We start from the raw sequence: 16,454 nt of genomic DNA on the forward strand, positions 1-16,454 counted from the left end.
CTTCCGAAGGAACTTTAAGATAAAGGCCAAAAACATTTCTTTTAAACTCCTAGAGAAAGTCAGTAAGTCTGGCAAGAGAAGAGAGAGCTGCAGGGCTCTTGCCAATAAATACAGCTGTCACTGCTTTCTCCCTTTATTTTTTTATTTTAGTTAGAGAACCATGTTGACAAAAAATAATTTCAGGTTTATATTTTTGCTGCTTCATTCTTCTGCCTTTCACTTTTCCGCTGAGTCACGCAAATTGATTAAGGGACTCCATCTATAAATGGGCTTCAAATTCTATCTCTGTGCAGATCACTCCCAGGTGTACATTCCCAACCTCTATCTCACTTCAGAATTCTGATCTCGTTTATTCAAATGTTTACTTGGTATCTCCAATTAGATGTGTAATGGGAAACGCAGATCTAACATGCTCAAAACTAAATTCTTGTTCATCATATCCCTTTCCTGCCAAAATTGTAGCTCCCCTTTGTAGAATGGCGGCATCTTTGACTCCAATGGGCAAGCCAGGCACTAAGGATGCATCCTTTAACTCCTTTGCCCTCACCTCCTGCTTCCGATGGATCTGAAGGTGCTACCTATTCATCGTTGACTTCTCACTGGTTCTCACCCCCAAAGCTGAGATCCTGGGTCTACTGAACCCTTAGGATCCAGCAAAGTGTACAGGATAGGCCCTTAAAAGTTTTAAAACAAAACTTTAAATATAACTTCATCTACATTTGCTCAATGATGTGTTGATTTTGCAGTTCTACACTGCAAATTGTACAGGCTACTGGATTAGAAAAGTTCTTAGATCTTGGAAGAGAAGTGGTGCTGTTTCCCCACTTGGAATAATGCATGAAATTACCTTCAAACCAATTTTAACTGTTTTAAAAGGCATTCCCGTACTTGAAGAGTTCTAAATTAAGGTGGTTGCATAGCCATTGATGGGCAGTTTTTCTTTTAATTGTCATCTTTCTTCCTTGACACCTAAATCTTCTCTGATATTAAACTCATGCACTCATTACTTGATCACACATTATGTGTAAAATATTTAAGCCTCAATTGGAGTATCAAGATATGTATAAATCATGTTCTTTTTCCTCAGAGATTTCCAACTTAGATAGTGATAAAGATAAATGAATACAGGTGACTTATACATATTTTTCATGTAATTCTTCCAAGTAACTATTATAATTCCCATTTTATAACTAATGAAGTAACTTTCCCAAATCCATCTAGCCATACAAAGGACTTCTGATAGTACCCACAATCTATGCTTTTACCTTTAGATCACACTGCCTTTTGGGGATAAAAAAATCTAAAATTCTAAGAATTTCTAGGACAGATTCATATCCTATCTGCTTATTATCTTCACAAGACATCAAGACCTATCAGAAATACCAAATTTCAGCAAAGATACCACTTCTCCAAAATATTTTTTTCTCAACACTGCAATTTTCTTAAAATATTTTTCCAATCCAGTGTCACTATATTTAGTTACATGTGGTGTTTAATACAAATGATAAGCAATGACAATATAAAAGTATAAGTGAGTGAGTCAAACAGCTCCGAAATTCAGACCAAGGGAGAGAGTCTTTAAGAAAGATGTCATCAGAAGAGGCTCCTTCTTGTAAAGATAAACTTGACCCAGGTTTTGAAATGTAAGTGTGATAAATCTGTTTTTTTTAATCCGTAACTGAGGTAAATATTAGTTAGCTACTCATTGGTTCATGTGAAGTTTACTTGAATTAGCATTTAAGCTAATTTAACAGAGGGGGAATACATAAGCAGAAGACAGAAAACAAAGTGTCCTCAAGTCTCCTAAGAGAGAGTGGGTGCCAACAGACTTATTGAGTAGAGCCAAAATATGGGTTTCTTAACTGCTGAGCTAAAGATTCTGCAATTTATCTTCTTATTTCTATAACTTGTCATACTACTGAAAACGTAGAATGTACTCAGTAAACATGCGTAGAATGAATTCTGGAATGAAGCCGTATCACTGACAACTTCTGAGCCAGAGTACAAGAGTGTTATCCTTTCTGAAGATCAAACTGAATTTTTTATTGTTTGGTAGGTCTTCGAGATTTGGATACATATTCACTCAAATAATGTATTCACAAATATCCTACTGTTATAAATTCATGGATATAATAAAGTTCTCTTGGTAGCAGGGATCCTAAGGAAGGGCTGTGGAAATTGCTGTGATGCTGTTGCCTAACTAGACCCAATCTTCTGACGTTTGAGAATTTGCCCCTACTTCTATTACTCACTGGGGCTTGTTTAGGGCCTTTCACATAGTAGGTCTTTGTTTTACTTACCATATGCTATGACAAATACCATGCTTTCAGAGGCTGGAAGGCATTTACTTCCAGGGTTGGTGGGAGTTCTCACTGCCTGATCATCCTTTAGCCCCATGGTTTTTCCATCATGGACGATGTCCTCTCCTTTCTCTTCTGGTGTCCCTTGACTTCCTATTCTTGCTCCTGTCCATGGCTGTTATTCTATAAGGCCTCTGGTAACAGATTTAAGACCTGTCCTGATTCAGTTGGTCACACCTTAACTAAAAATAACATCTTCAAAAGGTCCTATTTACAATGGGCTTACACCCACAGGAATGGATTAAGATGAAGGACATATTTCCTGGAATAGGTAGTTCAGTCTGCCACAGTATTTAATAACAGTCTTGGTTGATAAGATTGCACTCTTATACCAATAAATAATTTATTACATTGATTAATAGAAAGTTACTATTAGAAGCTATACAACCCCTTTCCTTTGGACTTAAGTTATTGAAGGGACATCTTTAATCTATAATTTTATAGAAATGGAAAGAAGTATTCCACACTTGCCCTGTTGGCATTTTAAAAACTGTAAGCAATTAATATTTGATACAAGTTTGAATGAAAAGGAATAACGTTTTCTGTGCAATCTATACAAGACCATAATGTTAATGTAAATCTGAAACCCTGATGCAATGAAGGCGTCCAGATAAAAGAACTAAAGAGTTCCTGCAATATCTAGAAGCAGAGTGGCTCAAGCAGTTGGGTGCCTCCCTCCCACATCTCACATGGGAGGTCCCAGGTTCAGTTCCTGGTGCCTCCTAAAGAAGTTGAGCAGATGCAATGGTCAGGAGCAATGAGCAGACACAATGAGCAGGGAGCAGAGGTGGCTCAAGCAATTGGGTGCCTCCCTCCCACATGAGAGGTCCCAGGTTTGGTTCCCAGTGCCTCCTAAAGAAGATGAGCAGACACAGTAAGCACAGACAATGAGCTGACAATGAGCAGACAGATGAAGAAGCCATTCCAGGGGTGGGAGAGGGATACACCTGAAGAAAAAAAAATTTCATAACCAGATCACTTAGGAATAAATGTTATGAGATATTTTCTTACAGAGGTTTTCAGTCACAACTTACACCCAGGGAAAGAAACCATAATTTGTTACACTTCTCTTCCCATGTATATTTCTTAAACATTTCCATGAGCAATGTGTTGGCCTTGCTAAATTCTTCATTGTTCTCAGAATTTGACCTTTACCTTACTACTTTATGCTTTCACTGTATCTACTTCCTCTTACCCACATGGATCTACCTGTCAAATCTGGGACAATATTTTGTTTTAGTAATTGATCAACAAATTTATTCAGCAGATGTTAATTGAAGATCTTCAATATGTAAGGCATCATGTTAGGCAATGTGTGGTATAGAAAAGGAATGAAAGTCTTTGCTATTGAGGAGCTTATAATCTAGAATAGGAATTCTTAACCTTTTTTGTTCCATGGACCCCTTTGTCAATCAGGTGAAAACCACAGACCCTTTACTAAGCCCACACTATACTGTGTATTATTTAATAAATATATCACACCTGTACCAACATGTCCCCACAAGAATAATGTTTTTTTTAAATTTCAATTCAAGCTCATGGACCCCTTGTTAAGAACCCCTGATCTAGGAAGTCCTCATCAAATGTATATTTTTGACTTATCTGTATTTATGCTGCCACTACAAAATGGTAGATATAAATATTTATAGAATAAATGAATGAATAATTAAAAATTAACAAACATCTCCTATATATGATTAAAGCAAATGAAACAAATTTCTTCATTTTTGATAGCATGCAAAAATACACATATCAATATGGTTAAATTCCACAAACATTTATTGAGATACAATTTTGTGTTTCAAAAATAAATACTGCTTGAATTGATTCAATAGAATGAATCAAAGTACATTAAAATAATTATACTGTTTCTAAAACTGAGTAGAAATCACTCAACTAAGTACTAATATAATGACCTATAGTCAGTGACTCCTCCATGTTATTTATAAAGTAGGGTTATATCCTGGCCTTTAGGGAGGAATGTGCCCTCTGTATGCTAGGCCCATTAACCTGAACAGCCCTTAATGGGTGTTATAAGGTATCATACTCATTCTCCCCTCATGTATGCATCTCTTGTTAGAAAACATAAAGAAATTCTATGTACCTTTAGATAGGTAAAGTAGAATGTTCTTTGAGAGGAGACCCATGGAATAACCAAGAATATTGAATCCCCATCCTGGGGGGTCCTGCTACATTCTCTAATAGAGAGGCAAGAATCTCTAGAGTGCATGGTCAGGTTCTAGAGTAGGAGGACAGACCAGTACACCAGGTCCTTTATATTGATGCTTGTACTTATGAGCCTTGTATTTGTGAAATTGAAATTTAGCCTAGTAGTATATATTACCTAACAGTTACCTCCTCTCTCTAAGCCAAACTCAGAATATAAACTCACTACCTCCTCCCTGCCATGGGGCTTGACTCCCAGGGATGAGCCTCCCTGGTGCCAAGTGATTATTACCAAGTACCAACTAGCACTGCATTTGGAAAAAGACCTTGAACAAAAGGGGAAAATATTAAATGAAAATGAGTTTTTATGGCTAAGAGATTTTAAAGTGACTCAGGAGTTCATTCCAGAGGTTAGAGTTATGCATGTCTTAGGAGGATCTCACTGACTGCCACAGTAAATGGTAAACAGTGCCTAAAGCAGGGGGTGCTCCTCGGTGCTCTAGAGACATCTATAAGCAGGGCAGACAACTCCAGGAATTCAGCACTCTGTCAGTGGGCCTTATCTTGGAACATATGATAACCTATCCCCCCACTGTATTGGAGTTGGACTCATTTATAATTGTCCTGCATATGGTTCCTCTGCCCCTTTTATTTGAAACTATAATTAACACTATACCCACTACATACATGTCCCAGAGACTTAAATCTTCCAGCTGTTCATATGCCATTTGAGCCCTGAATCTCAGCAGAGTTGCAGCCAACATCTACTTTCCAATTCATGGGACTCAGCCAGGACAACTAACAAATGATGATAGTGGACAATGCCCATCCCCCAAAACAGAGAGTATCTACAATTGCAAGCAAGACAGTTCTACCAATATCCCCCTGGGGTCTAAGTCCCCTCTCAATTGGAAGCAGAACAGTCATCATCCATCTCAAAATTCTCAAGACTGAGGAATGAACAAACATAAGTGGGGAATGCAACTATGGACTAAAGTAGACTGAATATTATTTCAGCAATGGAAGAACTTGAAACGTTGATATAAAGGCAGTGGTCACCAGAGGTTCTGAGAAGAGGGAGAGGGAAAAACAGGTATAACATGGGGCATTTTTGGGACATTGTATTTGTTCTGCATGACATTACAACGATGGATTCAGGCCATCAGATATTTTGTCAAAACCTATAAAATTGTGCAGTGCAAAGCGTAAACCATAATGTAAACTCTAGACCATGGTTAGTAGTGATGTTTCGTTATGTGTTCATCAATTACAACAAATGGGGAAAAGAGTGGGAGGGGGAGTGGTGAGGTATATGGGAATCCCCTGTATTTTCGAAGTTGATATTTATGTAATCTAATTATTTTTAAAAGCCTGCTCTTTTATGCCCAGGACATAGAGATACTGATCAGTGTGAAGCAGCCTCCAACATCCTGAGGTTTGTAGCTGCCTTAGGGACTGGGTCTTAGAGTAGTGCTCATGAAACAGAGTGGCAGCAGTGACAAAGGCTTTGTATTAGATGTGGACTCTCTCCACAGAGGAACCAGGCAATACAAAGGGAGGGATTTATGGCCAGGAAGTCTTTACAGCACTCTGTGGAAATTGAGCGAGCTCTTCCATGTGGCACCGATTCTCCAGAGGTCCTGTCTGATGTCTGTGTAAGAGCACACAAGGGAAAGAAGTTTGAAGCTCCTGTCTTGCTGGCATGGGAATATTTTCCTGCTGTCAAAAGACTTATTAACTCCTATTTTGGATTTTTAGGTCCTATTCACTGGGAAGGTATCACAGAGCACATTTCTTTGTAGTGGTCCAGCTATCTCAGATCAGTTTGAATTGCAGTTGGGCAACAAGAGAAGTTAAATTCACATTCAGTCAAGTCATTATAGTCTAACAGGAGGGTAGAATCTCATATAAAACTAGGAAAACTTCCAGATATTAGTAAAAGCAATAAATCAAAATGTCTTGTCCATTAAGTTAGGGCAAAGTGTATCAGATGTAGACATAGAGGATATTAAAGTCTCACCCACACCAAATGCTACAATGACGTATGCCATAGTCATACTTTTAAAAGGTAGGCTATTAAATGTTGAGAATCTCCTGATTTTTTGAGTACCCTGACTAAAGATGTCCCTTAATGATTTCAGAACACATTGGTGTGCACAGAGTTATCTGTGGATTGTTCTGTGTGGGTGGTAGAAATACTCCAACATTAACTTATGTGAGGATTCCCCTTGAAGCTTAATTAAAATGCAGATACTTGGGCTATAATTCCAGAGACCCTAATTTATTCTTGAGACTAGCTCAGGAACCTACCTTATTAATAGGCACACCCACATATCGCTAATATATGTAGTTCCCCGCTCACATTTTGAGAAACACTGATTTTGTTTTTTTGTTTTTTTGGTTTTTTTTTTGTTTTTTGTTTTTTTAAGATTTATTTATTTATTTAATTCCCCCCCTCCCCCGGTTGTCTGTTCTCTGTGTCTGTTTGCTGCGTCTTGTTTCTTTGTCCGCTTCTGTTGTCGTCAGCGGCACGGGAAGTGTGGGCGGCGCCATTCCTGGGCAGGCTGCACTTTCTTTCGCGCTGGGCGGCTCTCCTTACGGGGTGCACTCCTTGTGCGTGGGGCTCCCCTACGCAGGGGACACCCCTGCGTGGCACGGCACTCCTTGCGCACATCAGCACTGTGCATGGGCCAGCTCCACACGGGTCAAGGAGGCCCAGGATTTGAACCGCGGACCTCCCATGTGGTAGACGGACGCCCTAACCACTGGGCCAAGTCCATTTCCCCTGATTTTGTTTTTTGTTTGTTCTTTTAGGAGGTACTGGGGAATGAATCCAAGACCTCATACATGTGAAGCAGGTGCTCAACCACTGCACAAAACCCTCTTCACAACAATGACTTCATTTCTGAGCACTCTGTTAATCATCAAATATTCAAAATATCTTTGCTTGTGATATAGAGCAAGGATAAATTCTAAGTAGCTTTTAAAAATCAAACAATAGGGAGCGGATGTGGCTCAAGCAGTTGAGCTCTTACCTCCAACATGGGAACTCTCAGGTTCAGTTCCTTGTGCCTCCTGAAAAAACAAACATCAAGCAAAACAAATGATAAAACCAACTCAGGGCAGCTGATGGGGCTCAGTGGTTGAGCACCAGCTTCCCACATATAAGGACCCAGGTTCAATCCCTGGCTCCTGAAAACTAAAAAAAATAAAATAATTAAACAATAAAAATATGGGATTTAAATCTATCTGGAATAACTGGATGCAAATCCTGACTCTGTAATAGTTCTGTATCTTTGGGCAATCTAGAGGATACCTATAACTCCATCTGATCTTTAAAAGTCTCACAAAAATTTGATCGGGATCAGATGAGATATTGTAGAGGCTGGTAATTAGCAAGCTTTTAAGCATATATGCATGTTATTTGCTTCTGTATTGTCCCTGTGGATCTGGGGTCACCTTTTTGCCCTTCAGTTCCTCCGTTCATCACCTGATCCCTTTCACTTCCCTCTGACCCCCCTTCTTCATGTAAACCATAGACAGCAGAAGTTTTCTCAGTTTTTTTCCCATTGTCCCTCCCCAATTCTCCCTAAAATTTATCTACCTTATATCCCCCTTTAGTAAGCATTCATCTCATCTTTTGAGCAGAATTTCTTTGCCAAATCTAGTTCTAGATTCTGTTGATTCAACGTAGAATAAGACATAATCTTTGCCCTTGAGTAATGAACTGATGCTTATTAATATATGGGTGGAAATGAGCATAGGTAGAACCTCATAAATAAATGTTTGAGTCCTAAATCTTTCTTGATAATGAAATAGCACTTCCTTTGCTCTATGAGTCACTAATTCTTGGAACTGAAAAAAAAATCCAGAAATTGTCTGGTTCACTCATTATTATCTCTATTTTCCATTAATACCTCTAGTTTTGTAATTTCAGGTAGACACCTTATCAGTTCCATGGCAAAGATAGTTTGGGATGAGCAAGTCCTCTGCATTTTCTCAGATTTCAAGAAGTACCTAACAACACACACCTGTACTCCTAAAATAAGGGACAAACTCGATGCAGGACTTTCTATTTATTAAACCATCTAAAAGCGAGGGTTTTCTGAAACTCTCCTAATGAATAAACATGGCTGCATCAATTATAGCCTTGTCTGACATTAGCGGCTTATATTAGCTTGCGAAAAATATGTGCTATACATATCACAGAAGGGGTTCCACTATTTTTAAGTTCCTCTGTATGCATTACATCATTTAAAATACAGATGAGTAATTAATCATAAATCCAATTATCTAAAAAAGTCTCTTCTGTAAAATGTAGGCTGTGCAGTCAGCACTCAATTAATACCCATCTCTTCAAAAAGCTTTCAGTTTGATTTTTCCCTCATCAACTCACAGTTCATTATATTTCACACTTTTTTGGAAAAGTTATATTTATTGAAATGTTTGAAACGTGTTGTATTGCTTCTCTTGCATAAACTTCACACATAATTAAGTGCGGGCTGTTTCAGGGGCTACGTCTGTTGCAAGCTGAAAGCGATCATGCTCTTTGCTAGTTGAGCAACACATGCGTCTATTTTGGCAAAGGAAGTATACCATGCATAATACCTTTTTTTTAAAAATGGGATATTTTCCTTGGGTGCTTACTGTTATTCCTTGGATCAGAGCACCACATCCTTCAGAAATTTTTAATCAATAGATTTGATCATAGCAGTAAGCTGCTCAAACATTGTTAATGACTTTTCAGGAAAAGAATTGTTACACTGAAATAATAATCACTTGATGACAGAGTTTAAAGAAAACATGATGCTGTGCAATAATAAGAGCTAGAGCAGACAACTAAAGCTAGATGCTAAAGAATCTAAGAAAGTCACATCATATGTGTTTCAATTGAATTTAAGAATCCAGAAATTAACTAGAGAGATATAATATTGACATGAAGGTGCTTACTGGGCTTAACATGAAAATGTAAAATATTCCTTTTCTAAAGAGTAGCTTTTTTTTTTTACTCAAAACTGATTTTATTTCCAGAAAATTCCCTTTATTCGTTTCATTCATTCCACTTCAGTGTTTTGACTCCTATTATGTTCATGTCTTAGGGCTTTTACTTACACACGCATAAGTATATACACACAGGCATCCATGGAATACACTATTTAGTCCTCAAAATACCCTATGTAGCAGGAACTTGAATAGCCATTTTACAGGTGGGGAAACTGACATCTCAGGATGATTAAGTGACTTGAGCAGCAGAGGTAGACCTTCAGATTCAATCTGAGGGGAAAATGTTCCCCAATTTTGCAGGGCAAGTAGGAGGTGTTAGTGTAAATTCACCTAGAATAATCCCCCACCTATATCTAACATATTTCCTTTAATCATTCCCTGGATATAAGACTTTGTAGCAAGTGTTCCTCAGAACCAGATCAGAATAATGAAGAACACAGATCAAATATTAACTACTATTTTTAACATGACATTTCATGTAAAATGTGTTGAATATAGTGGTATATGTTTTCTTGTGCCTGATTTCCCAAAAATGTATCTTTTTTTAAAATTGAGTTGTGACTACTTGTTAATATAGATGAATATTTTCTCAATTTTCCTGAGCTCTTGTTCTCTCTCGTTGTCACTGATTGTATACCATCAGTGCAATGAAACTTTTGTTTTATTGATCTTGATGGAATACCCTTTCTATAATACAACTGTACTAAATGTTACGTAAATAATCGTTCGTGACTAAAATGATTGGCAATATATTGAAACTTTTTTGAATAATTCATTTAGGGTGTCCTATGTGAGAACAAAGCAGAAGAGCCAGTTGTTGTTTATCCAGCAGAAAAATGCCTATCTAGATGTGGACCAAAATTCTCAAATGATAGCCCTCACATTGTCTATAGGAAAGACAAGCATGGGACAAGAAAAGGAGAAAGAAAGGAGAGAGTCGCACTGTATTGCCTTAGTACATAGTGAAGTTTTAAAATATATGTAGAAGAGATTTAGCAATAGATGTTGGATAAAGTTGAGTTCTCTTGGAAATTCATATAATGCCAATAAATGTCGGGTTGCGCCAGTCACTGGAGAGTGCAGAGCTGACATGGACTGTGGCTGCAGCATCAGGTTGCCGCACCTGGCATGAACCTTCGGCTGAGAGTATGAGGAGCAGTAGCTCAGAAGCTTGTGGAGTTCAGGGAGCTGGCCAGCATAGCGTGGCCTCGGGGACAGAAACATCCCCGTTCATGCTGCCGTTTCATTTCATTTCATGGGAAGAAAAATGTCTGCTCCTGTAACCGGCACATTTTTGACAGCGTTCTTTGTGTGTTTTCTTCCTCTGCCACTTCATTTGCTGCACCAGTTTCAGACCCATCAGGGCAGGGAAGCTAGCTGTGAATTACCAAGTGATGTGTCCTCAAGAGAGCAATTAGAAGAGCAGCCTTCTGCATCCACAGGGGTGGCTTCCTCCTTACCGCCGTCTGGAATCTGCTGCACTCCTGAAGGGATCTAATCAGGCAGTGTTGAGTGACGGAATAAGTGGTGAGACCGTAGAGCAGATCACCAGCACAAAACAAACTGTGAAAAAGATGTGAAGGATGCTTTTTATACGCAATCGGCAAGAAATCCATTAAGTGAAATAAATGACATGCTGCCAAGGTGATGACTCCCAGTCCTATTGAAGTGGCAACATTATGAAGGGAAGGAAAAGGTAGCATCATATCACACTTATATAAGGCCCAAGAGAATGAAAACTTTTCACTCTAACTAAATGTGAATGTTCAAACTGGAGGGCAAGGAAGTACATATTTAATATGTATTTTAAAAGTACATGTATTTTTAAAATGTATATTAAAAGTAATATGTATTTTTAAAATGCTTTAAAATATTTAGAACTATCTATTCTAGAACATATTTATAAGCAACAACATATAATCTCTAACAAAGATCAAAAGCCCAATGAAAGACATTCCTTATTACCTATTTTCACAGTCCTTTCCTTCTGTAAGGAATTAAAGTTAAATTTTAGTTGCACACTCTCTCAGTTCCTTAGTATGGTAGTTGTCCATCATCACCTCCATGTTAGTTGTCCTGGGTGAGACCAATGAATTGGAGAGTAGGCGTTGCAACTACGTTGAAATTCACGGCTCAGCTGGCACATGAACAGCTCAAAGATTTAAGTCTCTTGGACATACACCTACCAACTCTAATACTTATTATAGGTTCAAATAGAAGGACAGAAGAGCCATGTGTAGGAAACCACAACTGAGTCCAACTCTGTCACTCTGAGGAGCATAAATCCCAGAGTAGTGCCCTCTGGCAAGGCCCCAAACTCCTGAGTTATCTGCCCTCGCTGTAGTGTCTTAATGTCTTCAGAGCCCTCAGGAGCCCTGCCATTTTGGGTAGCATCTACTTTGGCAGTCAATGAGATCCTGCTGAGACATGCGTAAACATAACCTCTGTAATGACCTAACACACTTTTAAGTCTCTTAACCCTATAAACTTGTTTGTCTTTACCTTTTCCCCCTTTTGGTCAAGGTTTTTTTCCAGTTGCATTGCTAGTTGGTGCTTGGTAGTAATCCCTTGGTGCCAGGGAAGTTCATCCCCAGGAGTAATGTCCCATGCTGGGGGAAAGGTAATGTAATTTATATGCTGAGTTCTGCTTAGAGCGAGGCCACATTTGAGCAACAAGGAGGCTCCCAGGAGGCAATTCTTAGGCACCCTATAATGAAGACTCTACAACTGCAAGCAAGAGAGTCCCACCCATCAGCCCTATTGCAGCACAGCCCCCTCTCAATTAGAGGTGGAGTGGACATCACCATCCCAGAATCTTTAGGATTGGGGAATGAACCATGGACTAAAGTAGACTTATTGGTATTGTACTATAGACTTATTGTGATTCTAGTAATGGAAGAACTGTTATCATGAATGTGGAGGCAGTGGCAGAGGTTCTGAGGGCAGGAAGAGGGAAAAACAGGTATAATACAGGTATTTTGGGGACTTGAGAATTGTCCTGAATGACATTGCAGTAACAGATACAGGCCATTATAAATCTTGCCCTAACCTACAGAATTGGGTGGGAGAGAGTGTAAACTACAACGTAAACTTTAATCCATGCTTAGTGACAGTGCTCCAAAATGTGTTCGTCAATTGCAAGGAATGTACCTCACTAATGAAGGATGTTGTTAATGTGAGAAAATGTGGGAGGTGTGGGGAGCAGAGCATATGGGATTTCCCTGTATTTTTAAATGTGACATCTATATAATCTAAGTAACTTTAAAAAAATTAAAAATTAAAAAATTTTTTTTAAATTTAAATTTCAGTTTGTTTAAGGCACGTGCTTTTGAATATAATTATGGATTCATTCCATTTATTTGTTCATTAAATAAATGTATATTAATGACTTTTATGAGCCAAGAATTAGAGATACAACAATGAACAAGAGATATGTACCCTACCTTGATGGCCTTAAGATCTAGTAAAATAATAAGTTAATATTTTTCTAATACTTGCATAGTAAGTATTTCACATGCACAATCCCATGCAGCCTTTTTAATAGTTTTATGAGAGAGGCATTCTTTCCATATGTCATATATAAGGAAAATTAGGGTCAGACAATTTGAGTAACTTGTCCAAAGTTGTAAGCTAAAGAGTGAGTGAGCCAAAATTCAAACAAAATCTGGCTGAATTGTCCTGTACTCTTTTGGCTATTCCTTAGCATAAGTTTTCACATACTGTGGTTGTTATATGAAGAGACAATGTTAAATAACATCCTAGAACCAATTCTATTGTATTTTATTTTCAATTTGCTGAAATTACTTGCTTTGTGTGGACACATCTAAACTTCCTTTACATCTGCCCCAATTCTTTTCCAAACTATGTATAAAGTTAGTGAAGGGAATAAACAACCTCACGCCACACTGCATCCAAGTTAAAAGTTTGAAGTTAACTTTTATAGGAAATCACTCTTCATTCTTCACCTCTATTTACCTGTTCCTTTTTTTTTTTGCTGGTCAGCTCTGCTCCTTCACACAACGCCAAAACTGCAGTAGCGCCCCTTACTCTTAAATTTGAATATTTGTAAGAATCATTTAGAGTTCTCAAAATATAGGAGTTAGTTAATAGATAAATTACAACTATTTAAAATCCATTAAGTACTGGCATTAAACATCACAAGCTTTATATGTTTTCACATATTTCATGTGAGTTAGCCATTTAAAAAATAATTGTTTGATTGACATGCCAGTTTTGGATACTGCACATGTTTGCTTCTGCCTGCCTCTTTCCGTAAAGGAAATAATCCTAATTAAATTACTGTGAATAAACTAATGAGAGGAATTTGAAGTCAACAAGCCAAGAAACTGTTCAGATACACAGTTTTTGTGACAAGCTTTAGAAAGACATAACCAATGTGTAGAGATTTCAAAAATTTTCATGTAGGTAGGTATTTAGATACTGATGCTACCAAACATGATTGAAATAAAAAGTTGAAAAGTCCTTTAATCCTAACATTTAAAAAGTAGTCTGTTGAATAAATTTTCCTTTTCCAAAGATATCTAATCATTTCCTGCTGCTAATTTGACCCATTTTCTCTACGCTTTCTCTAAGAATCCAAATTGACTTTTTCTAGAAATAAATTATTTATTTAGAGCAGAATATCTATATACCAAAAGGGAAAAAATATGTTTATTCTAGTTCATGTATTAATTACCAGTAAACCTTTTTTTCCAGCCTCTGCGCAGTGCTAGGCTTCTTGTAAATTGGGTTGGTAAAATGGTTTCAAAATCAATCATGATTTTAAAATCTATAGAAGCTCATATTTTTCTTTCCTATATGAGTACCAGGCAAGCAATCAGTAGCATTTTTTGTTATTGTTCTAAGCAATGTTTAAATATATTTATATGCTCAACATTGAAGAATTAGGTATTTTCCTTTCAGAAATGTTGTCTAACTGTATCTTAATTTATACTTTATACTTAATACTGTGTCATGAGATTGCTCAAGTTATTATATGTTCACTTAAACATGATTTAATGTCTTTTCAAGGTGAAACTCCTATTATATCTCCATTGAGGAGCTCTCTCCCTCATGCCTGGGACATGTAGTTCTCAGAGTTAAAGCTAGATGTGGTTGGGTCCCCAAATCACCAAACAACTTTCACGTTGAGGCACAGCTTGCCTTGCCTGCCACGACTAGGGCCAGGTGTCTTCACACCGTGCTGATTTTACAATGATTTTAACTTAAAGAAGTAACATTTTTTCTAGTTTACTAGCATGTAGGCTCAAACAACTGTCTCATTGCGCTGACTTGTGAACATATGTGTTGCCATTATCTATGAATTCCTTAAGAACAAGAAAATGGTTGTATTCCTTTTAATTTCTCCTATCCATATGCCTGGTCAGCAAGGCAGTTTTACCAGGAAAATGAAGAAACTTGGATTCTGGGGCCCCTCACTCACATAGGCCCTTCCATGGTCCCAGGTGGTCATATGTTTTTGCAAAATTTTAAAAATCAAGATATTTGTAATTAGACCATTGCCTAGCTTTGTAGCTAAGTTATTACTTGTCATTTGGTAGTCTTTTTCATAAAGAGAGATCCCAACTTTTAAAGCTAAGGCCCCAAAAACCTAAATTCTCCCTTGTTGACACATTAAATAATTATCTTTCCTATTGCTGAAATGAGGTGAACAGGGGAAGGGAAATTAATATATTTTTCATCGATGTATTTTAACATTTAAAAATTAGTATTTCTGGCAAAAAAAAAATTTTACATACCCCAATAGGTAATGCTAAAAATTTACCTTTGTATAATGTTTGTGAGTTTACAAAGCTCTTCTACAAACAGATTTTTAACTGGGCATTTATACCAGCCCTTTCAGTAAATTTAATCTTCAGTGAAAGTGAGTAATATTGAATGTGTACAATGGCACTATTTGTTAAAATAAAAAATAAAAAAATAAAGGCAGGTATTAAATATACTCAATTGTTGAAGAAGAAAAAAGTTAAAACACACTAGGTGTTATTTGCTTTTGAACCTAATGTGACACTACTTGTGTGGCTGCTGAAATCCTCTGACTCTGAATCCTCTCTTTGCTACAGTATGATGTTTAAAGATGTTACAGATGTATTGAAATAAACTAAAATGTATTCTATAAACAAGGAATATAAAATATAACAGACAATGTTGTTAACCACTTCCCTTTCCACTCTTCCCTTCCCTTCCCTTCTCCCCCTCCCTTCTGTTCCTCTCTCTTCCCTCCTCTTCCTTCCCCTTCTGTTGATGCAGGTGTTTAGTATTATCCAACTGTCATAAAGCTAAAGCTCTTTTGAAAATTGAACCTAACTGCCACTGAACAAAGATGAAAATGTGGCTGCTGGTCTGTCACCTTGTGATGATATCTTTTACCTCTTGTCTAACAGGTGAGAAACACCCTTTGCATGTGGCATTGTAGTCAATATGTGTGTTCATTTCATTAAATCTGAAATAAAATTATGATTTAAATTTGTTATTTTTAAATTTTTAATGATGATTGTGTTTAACAACTGGTTCACAAAATTCCTGAATGTTTAATAATCACTTCTTTCGAAATGTCATTAGTAGGTTAAGCACACTATTGAATCTTATGACTTGTTCCTTATTTAGCTAGTCTTATGAAAAACAGTATTTAAAATAAGCTACAATGAGTAGGGGTATGAAAAATGACAAAACGGTTTTGAATGTCCACTTGTTTTAGAATGAATAAAGAATAGATTTCTACCATTCAAAGACAAATATGAAGAATTCAGCAGTATTTCCTACAAATAGAGGTGCAACATATTTTTATCTCAAGGCTGTTATGTTTCTAACAATCAATTTTCCTACAAACTTCATTTCAATTACTTCAACTTAATACACTTGCTGAGTTCCCATTATGTTCAAGACATAGAGGATCTCATCCTT

At 37.3% G+C, this 16,454-nt stretch overlaps 1 protein-coding gene across 16 annotated transcripts in view; it reads left to right on the top strand.

The window, feature by feature from the left end:
- Positions 1–16,454, top strand: part of CNTN1 (contactin 1) — a 417,723-nt gene that overhangs the window by 214,107 nt on the left and 187,162 nt on the right. For all 16 annotated transcript variants that reach the window (XM_004461145.2, XM_004461143.2, XM_058307813.1 and 13 more), the window contains one exon: positions 15,801–15,934. In XM_004461145.2, the coding sequence (XP_004461202.2) occupies positions 15,874–15,934 (61 nt within the window). In that variant the 5' untranslated portion in view covers positions 15,801–15,873. The remainder of the gene's footprint in view (positions 1–15,800; positions 15,935–16,454) is intronic.

Source organism: Dasypus novemcinctus, chromosome 12 (assembly GCF_030445035.2).
Source record: "Dasypus novemcinctus isolate mDasNov1 chromosome 12, mDasNov1.1.hap2, whole genome shotgun sequence".
Lineage (NCBI taxonomy): Eukaryota > Metazoa > Chordata > Mammalia > Cingulata > Dasypodidae > Dasypus > Dasypus novemcinctus.